A 24,887-nucleotide genomic window follows, 5' to 3' on the forward strand; every position below is an offset into this window, starting at 1 on the left:
TTGTCTTACGTTAGCCAAAAATAGAACAAACACATTCTGAAAATATTACAATAAAAATATAGAAAAAAAAATACCGGCAGCGGTAAAGTTTAGAAGCATGAAGGAAAGAAGAAAGTGAATGAATGTATATAACTAAATGCATTTACATATGCATACAAATGTGTTTTCTGTTGTATTATTTTTTTTAATGAATAAGAAATACTTTATTGATCCCAGAGGGGAAATAAAAATGTTGACAACCTTTTTCTAAAACACAATAAAGAATGTGAGACATAGCAGGATAATGCAGGGGTGTCCAAAGTGCGGTCCCGGGGCCATTTGCGGCCCACAGGTAATTTTTTAACGGCCCCACGGCACATTTTAAAAATACGATTAAAAAATGTTTAAAACATAAAAAGTTATATAAAAGAGCAAAAGGGTGAAATGTAACAAGAAAATGGTGCAATGTTTACTCTAATAACACAAAGCTGCCATGCAGGGTGTTTCTTTCTTTAAAAAATAATAATGAATCAAAATCAAGGTCATTTTGAATTATTGACCTATTCAAGGCTTCAATTACGTCACATTAAATACTCCACTTTGAGATATTTTTGGGGGAAAAAGTTGCATATTTTGTGTTAGCCATATAAAAAACTGAGCTGTTTTGTTTTTTAAAGGGCCTAAAATGAACAAACAAAAAACATAAACAACAATAAAACTTAAAATTGACGGATAGATCTGAAGTTGATCTCGAAATGATTGTGTTAAAAGTAAACAGTAAAAATTTTTTTTATTTTTTTAACACTTTAATGAGTACGACCCTATTGGAGCCCCAATAATTTTAGTGTGATTTTTTTTTAAGTGTCATTGCTCAATAAATAATAATCAATTAAAATCAATAGTGTTATGAGTTATTGACCTTTTTAATGCTCCAATTGTCATATATCTGAAATATTCCACTTAAAAAATTTTTGGGGGGAGAAAATATTGCATATTTTTTTGTGACAAAAAGAGCATACGACTTAAATCTTTAAAATCATTATATTGACAGATAGACCTAATGTTGATCGAGAGATTTAAAACTTGAATAATAATAAAAATAATAATACTGAATAATGACACATTTTTTATATTTTTTTGACCAAAACCCTTTGGGGTCCCTGGGCTCAAGCCTGAGTGGAGGCCGAAATGTATATTTTTTATACATACATTGTAGTGTTTTTTAAAATAAAAAATATTAAAATGGCCCCCGCTTGCTTTGGATTTTTCAGTGTGCGGCTGTCAGTGGATAAAGTTTGGACACCCCTGGGATAATGCATACAATTATCATTTGTTTTCAAAACGGTGACTTAAAAAGTGGGAGCCCAAAAATTTACTGTGGGACTCCATTTTTATGACTTGAGGACCCCATTTTGAAAATTCCTAGCGCCAACACTGATGGAGTATTGGTGCGTGCAAAACAGCCGCCAAGTCTAATACTAATCAAATATCATCCCGGGGGCCATAGGTCATTCATTCGCGGGCCGGATCTGGCCCACGAGCCTTGACTTTGACACCCCTGGTTTAAAGTCATATCAAACATTAGCGACAACAACGTTTTATTGTCAACCGAGTTTCATTTCTTTATGATTTCTGCTGGTGGTGTGCCTTCGGATTTTTTTAATGAAAACAAAAACGTGCCTTGTGTCATGTCCTGGTGATCATGTTTAGTTTGGCTATGTTTTGTTTGGGTTTTGGATTGTGTCAGTTCCTGTTTTTTCACTCCCTGCTTTGTTTCCATAACAACCCATTAGTTTTCACCTGTCCTCATGTCACGCACCTGATTCATTTGGACTCATGTACCTGTTGTCAATCACCACATCACTATTTAAGCCTGCAGTTGCCAGGCAGTCAGGCTGGTGACATCTGTCAAGACTCGGACTATGGTGTGGATTGTTTTCCCGAGGTGCAATGCGACTGGATCGGACATGGTGTGAAGGTAATGACATCTTTTAATCTTAACATTCAAAAGTACTACAAAAACAAAGGGTGTAAACAAAAACTTGCACAAAGGCAGAAATATGGACATAAAACAAAACGTGCAATCTATGGCATGAATAAAGAAAACTTACTTGGAACGAGAAAAGAGCATGATAAAGAGCAGCATTGTGACGCTTGGGTGGCATCGTGGTGATGTTTGCGTTCTCTCATGGGTGCAGCGGAGATGGAACACAGCGTGAAGGTAAGGAAATGATTTATTTATACTATAAAACAAACTAAGAAAAAAACACTTGCAGGAAGGCACCAACAAACAAAACAAACTGAACTAGCATGGGAGCTAAACACAACTAAGGATGCTAGCATGTGAGCTAGGACAATAAACATACAAAATAGCATTGAAGCTAATCGAATACAAAAGAGTTATCAAAATGCGGGATAGCGACGTCACCTGTTGCGTAAAAAGCAAACTAAAGTCCGAGAATGAATGGCAAACAAAGGCAGGTTTATATAAGGAGCTATATAATCAAAGGCAGGTGCGCGTGATCTAACAGAAGCCAGGTGACACAAATGCGTTGATAAGGAAACGGAAACAAAACAGGAAGTGCCACCGGGAACTAAGGGAGTCAAATAACAAAACAAGATACCAAACGGAACCAAAACCAGAATATGACATGATCCAAGTCCTGGATCATGACAAGCATGATGGATCATCAGTATGAATAACACGGGTGTATAGAAGGTGATGTCGCCAGGCTGACTGCCTGGCAACTACAGGCTTAAATAGTGATGTGGTGATTGACAGCAGGTGCATGAGTCCAAATGAATCAAGTGTGTGACATGAGGACAGGTGAAAATAAATGGATTGTCATGGAAACAAAGCAGGGAATGAAAAAACCAAACATCTATCCCATTCATTTTCTACCGCTTATTCCCTTTGGGGTGGCGGGGGGCGCTGGTGCCTATCTCAGCTACAATTGGGCAGAAGGCGGGGTCCACCCTGGACAAGTCGCCACCTCATCGCAGAGCCCAAAAACCCAACAGAACATAGCCAAACTAAACATGATCACCAGGACATGACACCTTGGCTCAAAAAAGGTTGAAAAACACTGGCTTAAGGAACTTCCAATAGTGATTTTGTATGGGAAAAACTGCTTGGGTTTTAGTCCGATTCGGTCTTCGTCTGACCTTTTTTGGAAGGAATCACTGCCCTGAAAACCGAGGTACCACCGTACCGCCATCTATTGACACGCTAAAAGCAAAAAAAACTACCCACAAATGCACTTATACCTTTCGGCACCACAACACAATCAGCTGGTTTAGGTTGCACTGCACCTGAAGATCACGCAATTAAAGTGGCACAAAATGAAGTATTTATAGAGTGGAGCCCCCCCCCCCCTAAAATAAAGAGGCTGTGTCCCACACTTTGAACAACAAATCAATCAGATTGATGACAGTAAAACATACTGAAATATGGAATAAATAGAACTGACTGATCAATGAGTTTTTGTGTGTATCTAAGGCAACAAATGGAAGGTCTGTGCTTGGATGCTCCAATGTGAACCGCCCTGATTGTCCCACTTGGTGTGCTATTCCTCTCCACACGAAACCTGTTCAATACCACGCATCTTGCCTTGGTTTGTGGAGATGATTTTTTTCTGTACAGGTGAAACTCACATGAGAATATCGTGCAAATGTTAGTTTATTGCAGCAATTAGATTTACAAGGTGAAACTAACATTATAATACAGGCTTATAACATACATAGCAAGATATTTCAAGCCTTTTTCTTTTAAATATAATTGTGGTGATTGATTGTGGCTTACAGCAGACCTGGGCAAATTAAGCTTTAAATTAAGTTAAGCTTTTCAATCTGGCCCGCCGGACATTCCCAAATGTTTTTTTAGATCTTAAAAGGCCTACTGAAATGATATTTTCTTCTTTAAACGGGGATAACAGGTCCATTCTATGTGTCATACTTGATCATTTCGCGATATTGCCATATTTTTTGCTGAAAGGATTTAGTAGAGAACATCGACGATAAAGTTCGCAACTTTCGGTCGCTAACACAAAAGCCCTGCCTTTACCGGAAGTCGCAGACGATGACGTCACATGTTGATGGCTCCTCACATATTCACATTGTTTTTAATGGGAGCCTCCAACAAAAACAGCTATTCAGACCGAGAAAACGACAATTTCCCCATTAATTTGAGCGAGGATGAAAGATTCATGTTTGAGGATATTAATAACGATGGAATATAAAAGAAAAAAAAACGTGATTGCATTGGGATGGATTCATATGTTTTTAGACACATTTACTAGGATAATTCTGGGAAATCCCTTATCTTTCTATTGTGTTGCTAGTATGATAGTCACCAAAAAGCTCTCTCCCGGTTGCAGTTAGTCCAGAACGCGGCAGCACGACTTTTAACAGGGGCCAGGAAACGCCAGCATATAACCCCAATTCTTCAGAGTTTGCACTGGCTCCCTGTTCATTTTAGAATTGATTTTAAAACATTGCTGTTTGTTTTTAAATCTTTACATGGACTGGCACCTCAATATATCTCGGACCTCATCCAAATTTACATTCCTGCGCGCGCTCCGAGGTCCGAGAGCCAGTTCCAGCTCGTGGTGCCCAAGACCAGACTTAAGACCAGGGCAGACAGGGCCTTCTCTGTGGTCGGCCCTAAGATCTGGAACACTCTGCCGCTCCATGTTCAAACTGCTTCCATAGTGGAGTGTTTTAAGTCTCGTCTTAAGACCCACTTTTATTCTTTGGCTTTTGTGAATTGTGAATTATATTTAACACTTTTAACACTATGTGAGTTGTGTGGTCCTCTGTTGTCCTCTGTGTTTTTTATACACTTTGATTTCTATTTTACTGTTTTAATTGATTTTACCCTTTAAAATAGTTTTTAATCATATTTGTTTTTATATTGTTTTTATTGGTTTTATATTTATTTATTTTTTGTTTTTATTCAGTCATTGGTGGAGCATAATATATATATATATATACTTTTTTATTTTATTTTATTTATTCATTTTTTACAATTGTTTTTAACATGGCTGTGCAGCACTTTGGAAACGTTATTGTTGTTTAAATGTGCTATATAAATAAAGTGGATTGGATTGGATTGGATAGTCGGAGGGGTGTGTCCACAAGTGTCTTGACGCCAGTGTCTCAGGGAAGTCGACGGCAGCTTTATGGACGGGGCAAGCTCAGCTGATCTCCGGTAAGAAGCGACTTTTTACCAAAATTTTCTCACCGAAACCTGCTGGTTGACATTCGTCGGGATCGATGTTCGCTTGACCGCTGTGATCCATAGTAAAATTTCACCTCCAGGTATTTTAAACAAGGAATCACCCTGTGTTTGTGTGGCTAAAGGCTAAAGCTTCCCAACTCCCTCTTTCTACTTTGACTTCTCCAATATTAGTTGAACAAATTGCAAAAGATTCAGCAACACAGATCTCCAAAATACTGTGTAATTATGCCGTTATAGAAGACGACTTTTAGCTGTGTGTGTGTGCAGCGCTCATTTTTCCTAACAGCCCATGACGTCATTACTCGACGTTTTCAAGAAAAAACTCCCGGGAAATTTAAAATTGCAATTTAGTAAACTAAAAAAGCCGTATTGGCATGTGTTGCAATGTTAATATTTCATCATTGATATATAAACTATCGGACTGCATGGTCCGTAGTAGGGGTTTCAGTAGGCTTTCAAGATGGAAAGTGTAGCTGCCATTATGATGTGCAGTGATGTTTTGTAATGACCATAAGTCTTGAACTATACAACATATTTCAATGGTTGGAATCTGCGCTTTTGCATATTTTAGTGACTAGTGTTGTCCTGATACCAACATCATTTTGATACTTTTCGGTACTTTGATACTTCTCTGAATAAAGGGGACCAGAAAAAATTGCATTATTGGCTTTATTTTACATATAAATCTTAGGGTGTAGCGGACCGGTACCTTTCAGAGGCGGTATGGTACCGAGTATGATTCATTAGTATTGCGGTACTATACTAATACCCGTATACCGTACAATCCTACTAGTTACTATGGTAATCTACGTCACAGCAGGTCAGACGAGTCACCAAACAGGAGCCAAAAGTTTCCACAAAGTGTTTCCAAAGCGGTCAGCCTAAAATGTGGGAGTCAGGGACAGACGTGGAAGGAGATTTTTACAAGAAAGTTCTAAAGCTTAGTGATACATCACATATAAGATTATAGATGTTTTTTGTTGTTTTTTTACTCTTCACATTCATATTTCGCTGAGTTTGTGGGGGCGGCATAGCTCGGTTGGTAGAGCGGCCGTGCCTGCAACTTGAGGGTTGCAGGTTCGATTCCCGCTTCTGCCATCCTAGTCACTGCCGTTGTGTCCTTGGGCAAGACACTTTACCCACCTGCTCCCAGTGCCACCCACACTGGTTTAAATGTAACTTAGATATTGGGTTTCACTGTGTGGAGCGCTTTGAGTCACTGGAGAAAAGCGCTATATAAATATAATTCACTTCACTTCACTTTGTTGAATTTGGCTTGATTGTAAAATATGTCATATGTTCTCAATATTCAGGGTTTTATCGTTCATAGAAAACAATTAAATTCCATTCCGTTTTTAAGGCAGTCTCTCATAACATTTTTAGCATTCAATCAGACTCTATTGTGAGGTTTTGCATTAGTTTTCCTGAAAATAGATATACCGGCCCCCAGACACATTATGTTCTCTAAATTTGGCCCCCCGAATCAAAATAATTGCCCAGGCTTGGCTTACAGCCTATGAAAAACTTGATTTAAAAATCCCAGAAATGTGTGGGTTTAAAAAAAACAAAAAACATCCATCCATTTTCCTACCGCTTGTCCCTTATTGGGTCACAGGAAGTGCTGGAGCCTATCTCAGCTAAATACGGCCAGAAGGCGGCATACACCCAGGACAAGTCGCCACCCCAACACAGAGCCAACACAGATAAACAGACCACATTCACACACTAGGGCCAATTTAGTGTTGCCAATCAACCTATCCCCAGGTGCATGTTTTTGGAGGTGGGTGAACCCACGCAAAAAATCCATGATCATCAAAATTATAATGAATAAAAGCTCGACATATCTCACTTTGCATATACAGTAAGGAAGGGATTCACCTGGCCCCATTCCTGGGCCGGGGGGTCTCACTTAAAAAGAAGCGGGGAAGCTAATCATTTTGCAATACAGTCTACTGGAAATGATGGAAAGCGTCACTCTACATAGCAACTGATGCTCTGTTCACAGTTGGAATTGCCATAAAATACATTTAAAATATTCAACACTCTACTACAAAATGTTTGCTAAAGTGGATAGTGGCCGTCTCCATTCGTCACGTTTCATGTGTCAGGTCAACCGTGACGAATGGGACCATATGAATCCCCTTCCTACTGTCATGAGTTTATATCGCTCGTTAGTTTTACATTTGAAGTTGAATCGCAGAAATGAATGGACTTTTGCCCTATATTCTAATTTTGTGAGTTTCATCTGTATAGAAGAGCTGACGCTGCAAAAAGCAGTGACCTTTTAACTGAAGTTTTATTTTTAAATCTACAGCCGCCTTTCAGGTCTAGAAGAGTTTCATGCCCGTCACAAAGAACTTGGGTCACAGTATCAAGTCTAGTTAAAGTGCCTTCTGTTTTTTTTTTTCTTTTGGTGACTATCTCCCTTTTTTCCCCCAAATTTTTTTTTTTTACAATATTTAATTTTGTGCTTTTAAATGTACTGTGACAGGAAATATATGTCAATGCTTTCTCACCCCTAAATACAAGTGGTTGAGAAATAAAAACATTGTGCAAGACCTGTGCTTAAATGTGCATTCACAACAGAATGAAATCTATGCAGCCTGCTTTGAAGCATATTCTCTTATATTGTGAATACTGTATAAAGCCCTCATTTACATAGAGAAAGTTAACACTGCTTCATGTGATTCCCTTATTCTTTCCATAATTCAGCCTATTAACGCTGCGCTGGCACTTGATTGATCCAAAATGATTTTCCCTTAAAGTAAGATCAAGTTAGAATGATATGGCACAACAATAATGACTGTTTGTGGGGTGAGGGGGGGAATACAAAAAAATCCTCGCATTGAAAGTAAAAGCGTACGAAACCACAGAGAATTCAGCAGTCTACGTATTACGGAGGGGGTACAAAAAGCCACGCGAAGATTGCTCAAACTTTGTTCGGTATTCATATTTGTTCTGTTCTAGTCCTGAAGGCACTTAATAACAAAGTGAATAATACAAAAACATGAACACCTTCCCCCCTTGCTTCCTTCTTTACTCCTGTGTTCAACACAGGCTCCGCCCATTGCAACACTTCATTCCAATAAACCACGCCAGTAGCGTTGAGGTTTTTTTTTTTTCCTCTTCGACCTCAACCATATTCCTCGTCATAACTTGCCAAGAGGAGGCGACATCCTGCTCTGGAGTGTTAGCAGCTCAGGTAAGCAGGAGAGGGGGTGGGAGGGTTTGATCAGAGACGGGCATAGAATTCCTCATTGAATGTCGTCAGCTCATCAGCCTCCTCCATATTGTTCTCTTCAAGTTCAGGGGACTGTGCACCTCTGGGGAGTGACACAATATCCGAGGAGGTGGAAGGGAAGTGATGGTCTTTGGTGGAGTACTGCCCAGCGTCCCTATATCCTTCTTTCCTGGCCTCTGTGGATGGAGCTGCGACTATCTTGGGCCTTACTGCACTCTGTAGATGAGGAGGGACTGGGGATGGAGATGAAGGCGTTCCGACTCTGGCGTTCCCCTCCGTTTGATCTTGGCACATGCATTCCCCATTTTTAGGATACAGAAAGGTCCTCATTTGGCCTTTGCCCTTCACATTCACAGTACCTCTGTAATCAAACTTCAAGCCCATGGCGCTGAGCACAGCGTGGCTTTCTTCGCTCACCTGCACCCGACACTCCACGCCCGTGGAGTCCATGCGGCTGGCAATGTTGACCGTGTCCCCCCAGATGTCGTAGAGCAGCTTAGTGGTGCCAATCACCCCGGCCGTCAGCGGCCCGTGGTTGAATCCGATTCGGAGCTTGAAACCAAAGCCCAGCATGTTCTTGTTGAAGTCGTCCAACACGCCCATCATCTCCAGGGCGAAGTTGAAAAGCGCCCTCAGGTGAGCATGCGGAGAGTCCTCTTCGTTCTCCGCCAACTGCCGAACGTTCAGCCCGGATGCCGCCATGTAGGTGGCGCCGATTGTCTTGATTTTTTCCACGCTTTTGAATTCGGGTTTCCGCAGGAGCTCATCGAAGTCACCGATGAGCTCATTGAGGACCCGGTAGCATTCTTTGCCTCCCTCGTAGCTCTCTTCATAGAACTCACTGAAGTTTACAATACTGGCGAAGATCACGCCCACGCTGTCGTGGTTTTTGGAGTAGCTCTGTGTCACCTGGGGACAATCAAAACAAACATGTATGACACCAAGTTTGAAGCCAGTTTTATATACAGTGGGGCAAAAAAGTATTTAGTCAGCCACCGATTGTGCAAGTTCTCCCACTTAAAATGATGACAGAGGTCTGTAATTTTCATCATAGGTACACTTCAACTGTGAGAGACAGAATGTGAAGAAAAAAAATCCAGGAATTCACATTGTAGGAATTTTAAAGAATTTATTTCAAAATTATGGTGGAAAATAAGTATTTGGTCAACCATTCAAAGCTCTCACTGATGGAAGGAGGTTTTGGCTCAAAATCTCACGATACATGGCCCCCATTCATTCTTTCCTTAACACGTCCTGTCCCCTTAGCAGAAAATCAGTCCCAAAGCATGATGTTTCCACCCCCATGCTTCACAGTAGGTATGGTGTTCTTGGGATGCAACTCAGTATTTTTCTTCCTCCAAACACGATGAGTTGAGTTTATACCAAAATGGATACATGGATGATACAGCATAGGATTGGGAGAATGTCATGTGGTCAGATGAAACCAAAATAGAACTTTTTGGTATAAACTCAACTCGTCGTGTTTGGAGGAAGAAGAATACTGAGTTGCATCCCAAGAACACCACACCTACTGTGAAGCATGGGGGTGGAAACATCATGCTTTGGGGCTGTTTTTCTGCTAAGGGGACAGGACGATTGATCCGTATTAAGGAAAGAATGAACGGGGCCATGTATCGTGAGATTTTGAGCCAAAACCTCCTTCCATCAGTGAGAGCTTTGAATGGTTGACCAAATACTTATTTTCCTCCATAATTTACAAATAAATTATTTAAAATTCCTACAATGTGAATTCCTGGCTTTTTTTTCACATTCTGTCTCTCACAGTTGAAGTGTACCTATGATGAAAATTACAGACCTCTGTCATCATTTTAAGTGGGAGACCTTGCACAATCGATGGCTGACTAAATACTTTTTTGCCCCACTGTATACAGTATGATACTTCAATCATACCTAAATTAACACATAAGCCACTCACATTGTACACAGAACACATAAATCACACCTTTGCACAGTTGTCTTACATGTATGCAACGATAAACGGCATAAATGATAAAACCACTATAGATGTCCGATAATGGCTTTTTTGCCGATATCCGATATTCCGATAATGTCCAACTCTTAATTACCGCTACCGATATATACAGTCGTGGAATTAACACATTATTATGCCTAATTTTGTTGTGATGCCCTGTTGGATGCATTAAACAATGTAACAAGGTTTTCCAAAATAAATCAACTCAAGTTATTGAAAAATACCATATTTATTATTAAAGTCACAAAGTGCATTATTTTTTTTAAATGCCTCAAAACAGCAGCTTGGAATTTGGGAGATGCTCTCCCTGAGAGAGCATGAGGAGGTTGAGGTGGGCGGGGTATAGTAGTGGGGGTGTATATTGTAACGTCCCGGAAGCATTAGTGCTGCAAGGGGTTCTGGGTATTTGTTCTGTTGTGTTTATGTTGTGTTACGGTGCGGATGTTCTCCCGAAGTTTGTCATTATTGTTTGGTGTGGGTTCACAGTGTGGCGCATACTGGTAACAGTGTTAAAGTTGTTTATACGGCCACCCTCAGTGTGACCTGTATGGCTGTTGACCAAGTATGCTTTGCATTCACTTGTGTGTGTGAAAATTCATAGATATAATGTGGTTGGGCCGGCACACAAATGCTTGTATTTCTCCCTACGTCCATGAATTACTCCGTGTAGTGGCATTTTAAAAAGTCATAAATTTTACTTTTTGAAACAGATACCGATAATTTCCGATATTACATTTTAAAGCATTTATCATCCGATAACATTGGCAGTCCGATATTTTTGGACATCTCTAATAATTACAGTAAAACTCCTGACCGTTTTAAATAAACATTTCAAAAACCGTGATTGAAAACTGCACTTTGTTAAACCCGTGGACTGAATGGCGCCAGCTCGCAAGCTTAAATGCGAACATGAAAACAAGACACTAATGTTTTTCTCCATTAATAAAGATAGCTCAATCCAAAGTTATATAAATACATTACTATGTGACCAACTAAGATATTCCATTCTGCACATTAAACCTACTAGCTGTGTTTTCTTCGAACAGAGTCATTGTTCTGTACTAAGAGGAGTACCAGACAAAGCTGGGTTTTTTTAACATTGGCGAAATAAGATATAATAATAAAAGATATAATTTGTTACACACTTTTATTTAAATACATCGTAAAGTTCTAAAGTACAAACCATTATTTAAAACAATAAAAGTGTCGCCGTTAAAATGGATAAAATACTTAGACTAAAACACTATCAGTGAAGCATAAGAAAGACAAGCCAAGCAAAATAGTGCATTTTCTAACAATGTGTCAATTTGATTCAGTTATAAAATAATTTTTAATTAGTATTAGTACTTTTTGAGCACTTTCAACAATACCACGATATTAATGATAAATGTGATCATTTTGGTCATGATGACCTTGATATAACTTTTTCAAATTGGTACATCCCTAATGCTTCATCACATTTTTCACAATATACAGTTAAACATCTTTTCTATACTAGTTATTAGGGGTGTAACGGTACGTGTATTTGTATTGAACCGTTTCGGTTTGGTTCGGAGGTGTACCGAACCAGTTTCCACACAGACATTTTAAGTTGTGTACCGCACGTTGTGTAAACAATGCACACCGAGGCACAACACACAGCATGCTAGCAGCGACCGGGCTACAATAGACTGACCACACCTCCTCTTTTCACCGGACATGTCCTCTTTTGCGGGGCTGTCCGGGTGGAGTTTCATAAATGCCTCAAATGTCTGGTATTTTAAGTTAGGGTTGCGTGTATTTTCAATGTACGTTTGGGATTAAGAAGGGGTTAAAAACAAACAAAGTGTGCACGCAGCAGCATTCATGAGGGAGGGGAAGAGACAGAGAGAGCGAGAGAGTTATGATAAACGCGCATGCGTCGCCAGGCTCTGCTTTTTATCCATAGATTTATCAGATTTAATTTTTTTATTATCTATAGCAGGGAAGTCAAAAGTGTGTCCCGGAGGCCATTTGCGGCCCACAGCTAATGTTTTAAAGGACCACGGCACATTCTAAAAATACTATTAAAATAAACAAAAACATAACAAAAGTTTAAAAAAAACAAAACTCGAAAATTAAATGTAATTTAGAAATTGTTGCAATGTTGACTAATAAAACAAAGCTGTTTTTTTTCTTTCTAACTGTCATTGCTCAAAACATAATATTGAATCAAAATCAATGTTATTATGAATTATTGACCTATCCAAGGTTCCCATTACATCACATCAAATATTATACTAAGAAAAATATTTTTGGTGGAGGATTTTTTTAAATTTGGTAATTAATAACCCAAAAATGTACATTTTGTTGTTTTCTTACTGTACCGAAAATGAACCGAACCGTGACCTCTAAACCAAGGTACGTACCGAACCAAAATTTTTGTGTACCGTTACACCCCTACTACTTATACTATATACTTTTACTCTTTTTATATACTTACTAGTGATTACAAAAGTGGAAAACGCAATTTCGATGCTGCGTGTGTTTTGGACACATGGTGAATTGACAAGACTTGAATCTTGCATGACATATAATGCAGCAATGCCACAAAATAATACTATAATTTAAAAAAAAATGTTATCCCTGTGGCTTATTGTAGCAACTGGCAGCTACAGAACAGTGTTAATCAGTCCCTCCAGGATTTTGCAGCCTTTTTTCTTTCTTTTTTAGAAAGTTGCGGCAAAAGTTGCAATGTTTTGAAAACATTGATTCAAGTTGTGATTTTATGAAGTTGTTATCGATGTTTTTAGTGTTCATTGTAACTTGAACCTCAAAAAGCACAGAATTTCAACAATAGTTGGAAAACAAATACCGTATTGATGTTTTTACTCCTTAACTACCACACAGACTTCAAAGTCGACACTATAATGCAGTAATAGCACATACCCTGGGGCTCATTGTCAAATTACTCTGTTTAAATCAATTATAATTAATAGTAGTAATAATTGAATATAATTACAGAAAGCAACACCACTAAAAGTTTCCTAATTGTCTCTGACATCCACAAGTTACAGGCATTCTCCTTGTCTGTTTTACATTTGAGCGTTTGCCCAATTTAAATATTCATTCATGTTCCAACACATTTATCACCGCACATCAAGAGCATTTGTCAACTGATATATGAATGAGTGACGACGAGATATTATCATCTCTGACATATAAATGTTGCCGCTTTGCTAGACCAGCATTGCAAATAAATATGTTCTTAATTGTTTACCCTGGATAAACTAAGGTGAAATAAATGTACAAATACATAGGAAGTAAATGTTTGGATACGACATTACACAGAAGGGTTAGCACCCTTGGAAGTACTTCATGTCTGAGCTACGGCGGAGTATCACATTTGAACCGTTTGATCAATCAAGCATTGAAAAATTGTTACACCTTGCTTATACTGCTTTATCTACACAAGAAACTAACATACGTTTTGATGAGACCGTTGACATTCGCGTTTGCTCAAAGACAAATTCAATTGCTCAAAATGTGGCCGATTTGCCACAATGTGCCGGAAAGTTGCATACATTGGAGAGGCGCCACGTAATAGAATTGAACGGAATGTAACGTTATTGTCGTTGCGCTTAAAAAGTAATTTGCAGTGATTGGTTGAATTGGATTGAATTGGTGCAATCGCGACATTGCGAATTCCTGGAGGGGCTGGTTAGTGTTACATTTGTCATTTTTGCCTGCCATGAACGTAAAGTGAGTTCTGATTGATTTGCACAGGGAAAAGTTGTATTTGCTAATGCTGTTGCAGCCAAAAGTAGCCCGTTTGAGATTTGCAATACATTAATTGTTGATTGACCGCCTCGTCTTACAATATCCAAGTACACGGTACAAAATGAGCCGCTGCAGCCAATATTGAGTATGCCTTGTGTCCTGGGCATGACGTTAAAGTGCATCCAGCAGTGGCGGCTCCTCTAAATAAATAAATGGGTTGTACTTGTATAGCGCTTTTCTACCTTCAAGGTACTCAAAGCGCTTTGACACTACTTCCACATTTACCCATTCACACACACATTCACACACTGATGGAGGGAGCTGCCATGTAAGGCGCCAACCAGCACCCATCAGGAGCAAGGGTGAAGTGTCTTGCTCAGGACACAACGGACGTGACGAGGTTGGTACTAGGTGGGATTTGAACCAGGGACCCTCGGGTTGCGCACGGCCACTCTCCCACTGCGCCACGCCGTCCTCTAGGGGGTCTTAAGGCACTAGGAGGTTAACCCCTTTACTACTGTTACCCCAGGTGGCCCTTAGCAAAGGCCTAGTACCTGACTGCCTCCTAGCCAGGGATACGGTGATGACCTCAACGGCGGAGCAGGCGGAAGATTATACAAACCCCGTTTTCATATAAGTTGGGGAATTGTGTTAGATGTAAATATAAACGGAATACAATGATTTTCAAATAATTTTCAACCCATATTCATTTGAATATGCTACAAAAACAACATATTTGATGTTCAAACTGATAAACATTTTTTGTTGTTGTAAATAATCATTAACTTTAGAATTTGATGCCAGCAACACGTGACAAAGATGTTGGGAAAGGTGGCAATAAATACTGATAAAGTTGAGGAATGCTCATCAAACACTTATATGGAACATCCCACAGGTGTACAGGATAATTGGGAACAGTTGGGTGCCATTATTGGGTATAAAAGCAGCTTCCATGAAATGCTAAGTAATTCACAAACAAGGATGGGGTGAGGGTCACCACTTTGTAAGCAAATTGTCGAACAGTTTTAGAACAACATTTCTGAACGAGCTATTGCAAGGAATTTAGGGATTTTACCATCTACGGTCAGTAAAATCATCAAAAAGTTCAGACAATCTGGAGAAATCACTGCACGTAAGCGATGATACTACAGACCTTTGATCCCTCAGGCGGTACTGCATCAAAAACCGACATTAGTGGGTAAAGGATATCACCACATGGGCTCAGGAACACTTCATAAAACCACTGTCAGTAACTACAGATGGTCGCTACATCTGTAAATGCAAGTCAAAACTCTACTACGCAAAGCCAAACCCATTTTATCAACAATATCCTGAAACGCCGCCGGCTTTGCTGGGCCCGAGCTCACCTAAAATGGACTGATGCAAAGTGGAAAGGTGTTCTGTTGTCTGACGAGTCCACATTTCAAATTATATTTGGAAACAGAGGACTTGGTGTCCTCCAGAACAAAGAGGAAAATAAACATTCGGATTGGTATAGGGGCAAAGTTCAAAAGTCAGCATCGGTGATGGTATGGGGTTTTATTAGTGCCCAAGGCATGGGTAACTTACACATCTGTGAAGGCACCATTAATGCTGAAAGTTCCATACAGGTTTTGGAGCAACATATGTTGTCATCCAAGCAACATTATCATGGACGCCCCTGCTTATTTCAGCAAGACAAGTGTTACAAAAGCGTGGCTTCGTGAAAAAAGATTGCGGGTACTTTCCTGGCCCGCCTGCAGTCCAGACCTGTCTCCTATCGAAAATGTGTGGCGCATTATGAAGCGTAAAATACGACAGCGGAGACCCCGGACTGTTGAACGACTGAAGCTCTACATAAAACAAGAATGGGAAAGAATTCCACTTTCAAAGCTTCAACAATTAGTTTCCTCAGTTCCCAAACGTTTATTGAGTGTTGTTAAAAAAAAAAGTAACACAGTGGTGAACATGTCCTTTCCCAACTACTTTGGCACGTGTTGCAGCCATGAAATTCTAAGTTAACTCTCATCTGCAAAAAAAAAAAAAAAGTTTATGAGTTTGAACATTGTCTTTGTCATGCATTTAATTGAATATGGGTTGAAAAGGATTTGCAAATCATTGTATTCCGTTTATATTTACATCCAACACAATTTCCCAACTCATCACGCTTGTCTTTCACGTTGGCGACCTGGGTTCGAGCAGTAGGAAAAACACAATGCAGCCGAGAGAGTGAGTACACAACTGCTGCACACACACTGACACTGTATTCTCTGCGGGGTATGCATGCAATAGCTAATTCTCAAGCCAGTCTGGCGTTAACGGACCAAAAATAATAATTTAATACATTTATGGAGTGCGTAAACCAAGGACCACCTGTAATTCCGTAATGACATAGAACATTGCTTTATGAGTAGAGGTGTATGTAATTTGAATTTTAAGTTCAAGCTAAAGTTAAAGTACCAATGATTGTCACACACATACTAGATGTGGCGAAATTATTCTCTGCATTTGACCCATTACCCTTGATTACCCTCTGGAAGGGGGAGGGGAGCAGTGGGCAGCAGCGGTGGCCGCGCCCGGGAATCATTTTTACATTTTACATTTTTACTTTTTACATTCAAAAAGGAGGAATTAAATGTACAACAAATGGTTGAAGTTTTTTTTTTTTTAATTCTACAGCCACGTTTAATTATAGCAGCAAAACGAGTAGACCACAGAAGGTTCCAAAAACGACTTGCTTGTGTTGTAATGTTCAGTGTTTAACTTAGTGTGTTAAACTTGAATGTCACAAAATTCCACAAAAATTAAAATAGAATCGTTTTGTTTTTGTTTATTATGTGAGTAGAACGTGAACGATCCCTATTGATACCGATTTCTTTTTAAGGTCTGTTTACCAGGAGTGCTACAAAAAAAAAGGATCGATTCACATCTGAATCACAAATCTTACTTATTCGATTCTATAGCGATTCATAATTTTCAACAAACAACTAAAAAAATAAATGAAAATAATAGGCCATCTCAGGGCTTCCTCACTGCGCATTACATTAGCAGCCAAGAGGAGCTTTTGTTTTTCCACCAAATTATATACTGCGAGGATCGATTTGAATTGAATCATCTCCCTAAGAATCTGAATCGAAACCTGAGTTGTTGTAAGATCCCAATCGCTCCGGTTAACTATTGTTTACGTATGCAGTGATGCCATCACAGAACTTAGATCAAGTAGCCATTAGAGATGCGCGGTTTGTGGTCCAATCCGCAGAGTCTGCGGATAAACCGCGGGTCGGGCGGGTGACATGATGAAAAAATAGATTTTAATTAGATTCGGGCGGGTGTCGGTTGAACCATCTGGAAATATTTGATATACATGGTTCTGGGATAGGTATCCTTTGCCATTCAAAGAGCCATTTGAGACCCGTGTCACAAAGCGAAAAAGACAATAGGAGACGCAAACATTCTCTAGAATGACTGCCGGTAGTCACTCAGATAATAAGTATTAGGGCGTGCTATGAAGCCTTTGACTTTGTCGCCTACTACAACATGTACGATCTGCTTGTCAGTCCAGCAACATGTTGTGTGTGGCTTCCACAGCAACACGCACACGACTGAAAGGCATACTGGGTGACACAGAGTACACTGATAGTTGTGATATAAACAATTTTAACACTCTTGGTAATATGCGCCACGCTGTGAAGCCACACCAAACAAGATTGACAAACATATCCTCCCAGTAACACAACATAAACGCAACACAACAAATACACATAATCCTTTGTATCCATGATAATCTCCCCCCCCTGCGTCGGTAAGGTGGGCGGGGTTGGGGTCGCGGGGATGTAAAATATATTCAGGAATTCTCACGGATACAAAGGATTCTGGGTATTTGTTGTGTTGCGTTTATGTTGTGTTACCGTGAGGATGTTCTCCTGAAATGTGTTTGTAATTCTTGTTTGGTGTGGCTTCACACCGTGGCGCATATTAGTAAGTGTTAAAGTTGTTTATATCACAACCATCAGTGTACTCTGTATCACACAGTATGCCTTTCAATCTTGTACGTGTGATTGCGGAAGCTGCACACAACATGTTGCCGGACTAACAATTGGTTTGTACATGTTGTTGAAGGTGTAAAAGGCAATGGCTTCACAGCACGCCCATATTCTTGTCATCAGGATTAACGCCAATTGGATATTCGCGAGAACGTTAGCGGCTCCAATTGTCTTCATTACTCTGTGAAACTGGTTTAAATAGCTCTGTGAGTGGTAAAGGTGGCCAACCTCTGATGTATTTCTGCGGGCGGATGGCGGGCGGTTGCGGTTCTGATAAAATGTTGGTTCGGGTGGATGGCGGGTGGATGACGACTTTGTGATGCGGTTGCGGATTATATAATTGCGTATCCGCGCATCTCTAGTAGCCATTCCTATAGATAGAAGACCTGTTTTTGGAGAAATATTTGCGGGCAAAAAACAGAATAGTCTCTAAAATTCATGTCTTCAATATCACATACCGTGTTATTCCCCATAATATATCACATCAAAAATATCTTAGATACGCTTTTTTAAATGAGATGTAGTTATTCTAAAGAAAAAGTCAGCTCAGGTGACATTTGTCAATCAATGAATCAATGTTTACTTATATAGCCCTAAATCACGAGTGTCTCAAAGGGCTGCACAAGCCACAACAACATCCTCGGCTCAGATCCCAGGCCCCAAGATTTGTGATTCAATGGTGACAAAAACCTTGAGTTGGTCAGCAACATGGATGGGGATTATGTTGCCCAGTAACCACTCCGCTTGGTCCCGCATCGTCTGGATCTTGGAGCGGTGCTTGTCAGCCTCCACGTTGCCATGGTAATGCAGACGGTAGCTGACCTCAAACTCGCGGTTGAGAAACCAGACCAGGAGAAGAAGCAGAAAGAAGGCAAGGACTGCCTCCGGCACCAGAAGATCGTGAGGTCGCAGAGGAACATCAGCGTCGGGTGAACCGTCCCCACTTAATGTGGAGATGTTCAGTCTGAAAAAGGATTGGAACAGAACGAGAGTGAAGGATTTGAGAGGATCAAAAGGAAGAACCAAACAATCCACAACTGATAATACTTGGACAAATGTACCTAAATCTTTGATATGATAAAAAAAAAATGTATTTGATCACACTACTGGAAACTCATTACCTAAATCATGAACTTAAGATGTGTTTCCACAAAGCTGCAGTTTGGTTCGTTACAGTACACTATTTCTGAGGTTATAAATATCACCTGTACCCACTTAACTGTTGGGTGGTAATGCACCTTAGGGGTGCAGCAAGACCAACTGCAGTTTGTTGATTGGTAAACAGTAGGGGTGCTAAAAAAAACGATTCACATAGAAATTGTTTAAAATATACTGTATATACTTATATGCCGGTATGTATATTTATTTGCAATTTTCCAAACTACATTTCTGGATTAAAAACAAACTATTATTGGTAATGTTATTATTGATAATGTTGCTTTTATTAATTTGTTATTTTCTTCTTTATTTAGTATTGTCTTTGTATGTTTTCTGTATTTATTTGTACATTTCTAAGTTCTGTAAAGCTGGGACTGGGTTGGGGTTGGGTTTGCTCTATTTGTTTTAATTATACTGATTTACATTCTGGGATTTTTGGGAATAACATTTTTAAAAAAATGTTTATCTAAAAAGACGTTTTCAGGCCAACACTGAGTCGTACGTCAGCAGCTAAGAGAAGCATTTAAAACCTGTAACACGTTTTGAAAAGGATGTACTATAATTTATATACCAAATAATAAATAACAGGACTCGTGTTGAATTGAAAAGTGTAGATAGAACATGTTAAAAGAGAAAGTAAGCCGATATTAACAGTAAATGAACAAGTAGACCAGGGGTGCCCATTACGTCGATCGCGAGCTACCAGTCGACCGCGGGGGGTGTGTCGGTCGATCTCGAGCCAGGCTTTTAAAAAAATAGACCTAAAAATTAGTGATCATCAATCTTCACCAAGACGTCACTTAAATGACATTCACGGTACCGGAGGGTCTTGTGAGATGACGCTGGCTGCTGCAAGATCATTATTATTAAAATATGACCGGGAGAAAGGCGAGAAACACATTTTATTTCAACAGACTCTCGCGCCGTACCTTCCGTCAAAACTCTAAAGGCCGACTGCACATTTCCTATCTTCACAATAAAAGCCCTGCTTCATGCTGCCTGCGCTAACTAAATACAGAGTCTCGGAAAACTGGCGTGCACAAGCGATCCCTCAGAAAGCTGGCGTGCACATCACTTGTGCACGCCAGCTTTCCGAGACTCTTATTTTGTTAGCGCAGGCAGCATGAAGCAGGGCTTTTATTGTGAAGATAGGAAATGTGCAGTCGGCCTTTAGAGTTTTGACGGAAGGGACGGCGCGAAAGTCTGTTGAAATAAAAAGTGTTTCTTGCCTTCCTCTCTGTCATTTTTTCATAATAATGAACTGGCAGCAGCCAGCGTCATCTCACAAGACCCTCGGGTGCCGTGAATGTCAATCAAGCAAGCTACGGAATTTGCCGCCAATGTTTTTCTTGTAAAGTGTATGGAAGCTGGATGAATTAGATGCCAAAAACCAACCACTTTCATGTGGTATTGTACAGAAAGGACAACTTTTTTTCTCCTCCATTTGAAAATGTGGGCGTTATCATCATTACTGTCTGATTCCAATCAATGCAAGTCATCAGAATCAGGTAATACACCAACTTATATTCTTGTCTTCGTGAAAGAAAGACATATGTGTTACACATGCTTGTATTATCATTAAACACAGTTAACTTGTTTACAAAAATGTCTCTTTCATAAATAAATAAATATAAATGATATATATAAATGAGGTAGATCCCCTCGAGTTGGTCCATTGAAAAGTAGCTCGCCTGCAGAAAAAGTGTGGACACCCCTGAAGTAGACTAATAATCAGTTTTCTACCACGTGTCCTTAATAATTTTTACATAATAATAGAATGCGAAATGACACAATATGTTACTGCATATGGCAGCAGACTAAATTAAGAGGCTTTATTTGCTTACTTAGTAATAAGAGACACGTTTTCTTTTTTGTTCACTATTTTATTTAAGGACAAACTTGCAATAAGAAACATATGTTTAATGTACCAAAGGATTTTTGTTCAAATAAAGCCAATAAAGCACTTGTTTGTGGTCTCCTTTATTTAGAAAAGTATCAAAAAGTACCGAAAAGCATCGAAATAATTTTGGTACCGGTACCAAAATATTGGTATCGGGACAACACTACTTTTTAGATGTATTCAGTGTTTGTTTTGTAATTCTAATACAAGGCCAAAAAGTTGTGAGCGAAAAGATCTTGCAAGTGCAAATACTTTTCAAGGAACCTCAGACCTAGTGACGCTGCTGTGATGAAGTTAACCGTAAATTGTTCAATTATTGTTCCAAAAATGTACTATGAATAGCACACACTTTGTTCTCTGCGAGTGCACAAGTGACAGTGATTAAATTAGAGAGAGGTGTAGATAACCTATTGTGATTACACATAATGACAGAGGTCATTTCCCTGATAAGAGTCTTGTATTTGGCCAACTGAATAAGAGCCATAATCCTTTCCACGTCCTCTGCAGTACAGTCGGTTGACATGGGGCGCTGCAAAAATATATAAAAATACAAGCCAAAGCAGGCTTTATGCAGCTTTATCAACAGAAGTGACATTTAGCAGGCATTATAGCTGGTGCACCGGGAGAGACGGAGCGATATAGACAGAGGGGTTGGGGGAGAATAATGAGATTGAGTAAAAGCAAGTCAAGGCTGCTGTTATATGAAAACTATAAAAAGAAGTCTACTGCTCTTGTTGACCTTTGAAATGTCACTCATCCGTCATACACATCTGTTCCCACGCAAACACTCACCCATGAACTGGCAAGCTGTTATTACTTGAGCTGAAAGAGAGGAGAGTGCTGTCAATCAGGACTGTTGACACATACAAACATATAAATCGGTTTATCTTTGCCTGATATTTAGACATTTTGAGTTTGACTATGAGTAAGAGAATTCCTGCAGCTATAGATGCACTTGGCAAAAATTTGGACAACCTGTCACAGCAAGGGGAATTGACCTTCTCTATTGAATGGCTTCATCCACGACTATGGGTGGCACAATGCTGCCGGCCTTTTAGCCTGTAAGGGGCCATTTACACACTGCTCAATTCAAACATGATAAAAACATTTTTCACTTTGTGTATCATAGGGGAGCCGCAGCCTATCCTAGCTGACTTCAGGTGAGAGGTGGGGTACACTCTGCAACGGATGCCAGTATGGATGTACGCCGATACTGGTATAAAAATGTGATATTGGATAATATCGATGTAATTTTTTTCATATTGGATTTGTGATGACTTTCATCAAACTGTGTTCCAGAAACCAATAAGCATGCAAGCTCAAACTCAACATTATGGACGGTCAAATGGGACACAATTAAATAAAAAAATACATCTTTAAATAATTACGTTAATGTGTCATTATTAATTATATTTGGAATTACATGCACAAATGTTATGAAATGTGTCATTAATTTATTTTAATGTAAAATTACATTTGATTATTGAATTATTTCATGATTTAGAAAATTATTTTATGATTTAATTAAATACTCATAATTTAATTATTATTTCAGAATCAGAAGCAGAAATACTTTATTAATCCCTAAAGGGAAAATTAAAATTTTCAGCACAATCCCATTCAAGAGCAGACAAACAATACAGGGAGACAGAGCAGGATCGCTGACGGGTCTGTCAACTTCCGGCACTCCTTACAAAAAAAGTGAAATACAGGTAAACAATGGGTGGGTGAGAAAAAAAATTAAACTAAAAAAATATAGAAAAAAATAATAGTATGTAGTTTAGTAATTTATGTAGTTCATGACAATTATATTAGCTCACAATTCATCTATGATTTATGTTCACGATTATATTAATTAACTAAGATTTATACAAAATTATAATTCTAAAATCCCAAGCACTGACTTCCATGGCTAAATTTTGACAGATAAAATAAATTCATGAAGCGCTGACAAACAGGTTCGGGAATTAAATACATCCTGAAATCGTCCTTATATCGCAAAATAAATAAGTAAATCATAAAATAAATAAATAATTACATTTTTTTTTTTAAAACTCATCCATCCATCCATTTCCTACCGCTTATTCCCTTTCGGGGTCGCAGGGGGCGCTGGCGCCTATCTCAGCTACAATCGGGCGGAAGGCGGGGTACACCCTGGACAAGTCGCCACCTCATCGCAGGGCCAACACAGATAGACAGACAACATTCACACACTAGGGCCAATTTATTGTTGCCAATCAACCTATCCCCAGGTGCATGTCTTTAAAACTCATGTAACTATTAAATAATTAAATTAATCATGAAATAATTAATAAATCATGGAACAATTAATTACATCATGAAACAGTTCAATAAATCATGAATGAATGAAATCAATAATTAATTGAAATATTAAATAATTACATGTAATTTCAAAGAAGACAGATTACATTTCATAACACTGTTATGTGTTTAATTACAATTAGAAATTAACACATCATTTTTTTAAAGATGAATTTATTTATTTACTTGTGTCCCATATGACCCTCCAAAAAATATGTCCACAGAGTGGAATTATTTCCATGTTTCGCCTTCAGATTGTAAATATGTAATTAGCAATGACTGTTAAGTATTGGTTATGCAAAGAAGAAAAAGAGTGTCTTCCTTTAATACTTTGAATCCAATATATTATCTCTGGAAAAATCACACAACCTTTTTGTTAATTATAGTAGATTCTTTAATAATCCTTAAATACTAATCACAAAATTCTTTAATGATTATTTTGCTGCAGTAGTTGTCTAATTGTGTACAAATTGTGTTTATTTGTGAAATGCATCCAGTGGCATCGCAGTAAAAGAAGCATAATGCGTTCATTCATTACACCCGATGTGACCTGACATTAGTTTGAGGGAAAAGTTGCAATGTTTATTGGAAATGCAGTGCTGGACAGTATCGGCATATCGGATATCACTAATAAAGCCACAATTCAGCATCTCTCGTTGCGAGCCAAGTTATTATACAGTGTAGCCAAACTCATGTTATGTGAGATGCTAAGATTTCTACAACTGTCTGTTTGTGCAAGCGACAGCTGACAGTTTGACATTAACTGTGAAAACATGAATCAACTCCATTGATAAAAACGGATTACATGTTTCTGTTATTCTGCTTGCAACATGATTGCTGATCATTGTGGTCTATAAAGTGATTGTTGATGATCAAGTCCTCGTCCTTTTTATAGCGTCTGATAGACACTGCAGTATGTATTTTCTATTAAATAGTCGCATGGTTCAATGATCACGGTCCAGCCAAAATCCATTAGCCCATGGCTGTCAAACTCTGGCCCACGGGCCAAATTTGGCCAGCCGTGTAATTTCATTTGGCCCTTGAGGCAATAATGAATTAACATTAGAGCTGGCCCGCCAGTATTATACAGTGGCGGTGCCGCTGTATCCCCGCATTCAACGCTAATTCTCATACTTGCCAACCCTTCCGATTTTTCCAGGAAAATCCCGAATTTCAGTGCCCCCCCCCCTCGCGAAAATCTCCCGGGGCAACTATTCTCCCGAATTTCCACCCGGACAACAATATTGGGAGCGTGCCTTAAAGGTACTGCTTTTAGCATCCTCTACAACCTGTCG

At 39.1% G+C, this 24,887-nt stretch overlaps 1 protein-coding gene across 2 annotated transcripts in view; it reads right to left on the reverse strand.

Moving 5' to 3' along the window:
- Positions 1 to 597: 597 nt before the first annotated feature.
- Positions 598 to 24,887, reverse strand: part of adcy9 (adenylate cyclase 9) — a 121,302-nt gene continuing 97,012 nt past the window's right edge. The window contains exons 9-11 of one of the 2 annotated variants that reach the window (XM_061880515.1): positions 22,063 to 22,092; positions 18,903 to 19,176; positions 598 to 9,368 (exon numbers count right to left, since the gene is read on the reverse strand). In XM_061880515.1, coding sequence (XP_061736499.1) covers positions 8,451 to 9,368; positions 18,903 to 19,176; positions 22,063 to 22,092 — 1,222 coding nt within the window. In that variant the 3' untranslated portion in view covers positions 598 to 8,450. The remainder of the gene's footprint in view (positions 9,369 to 18,902; positions 19,177 to 22,062; positions 22,093 to 24,887) is intronic. The other variant, XM_061880516.1, reaches the window with a different exon arrangement.

Source organism: Nerophis ophidion, linkage group LG20 (assembly GCF_033978795.1).
Source record: "Nerophis ophidion isolate RoL-2023_Sa linkage group LG20, RoL_Noph_v1.0, whole genome shotgun sequence".
Taxonomy (NCBI): Eukaryota; Metazoa; Chordata; class Actinopteri; order Syngnathiformes; family Syngnathidae; genus Nerophis; species Nerophis ophidion.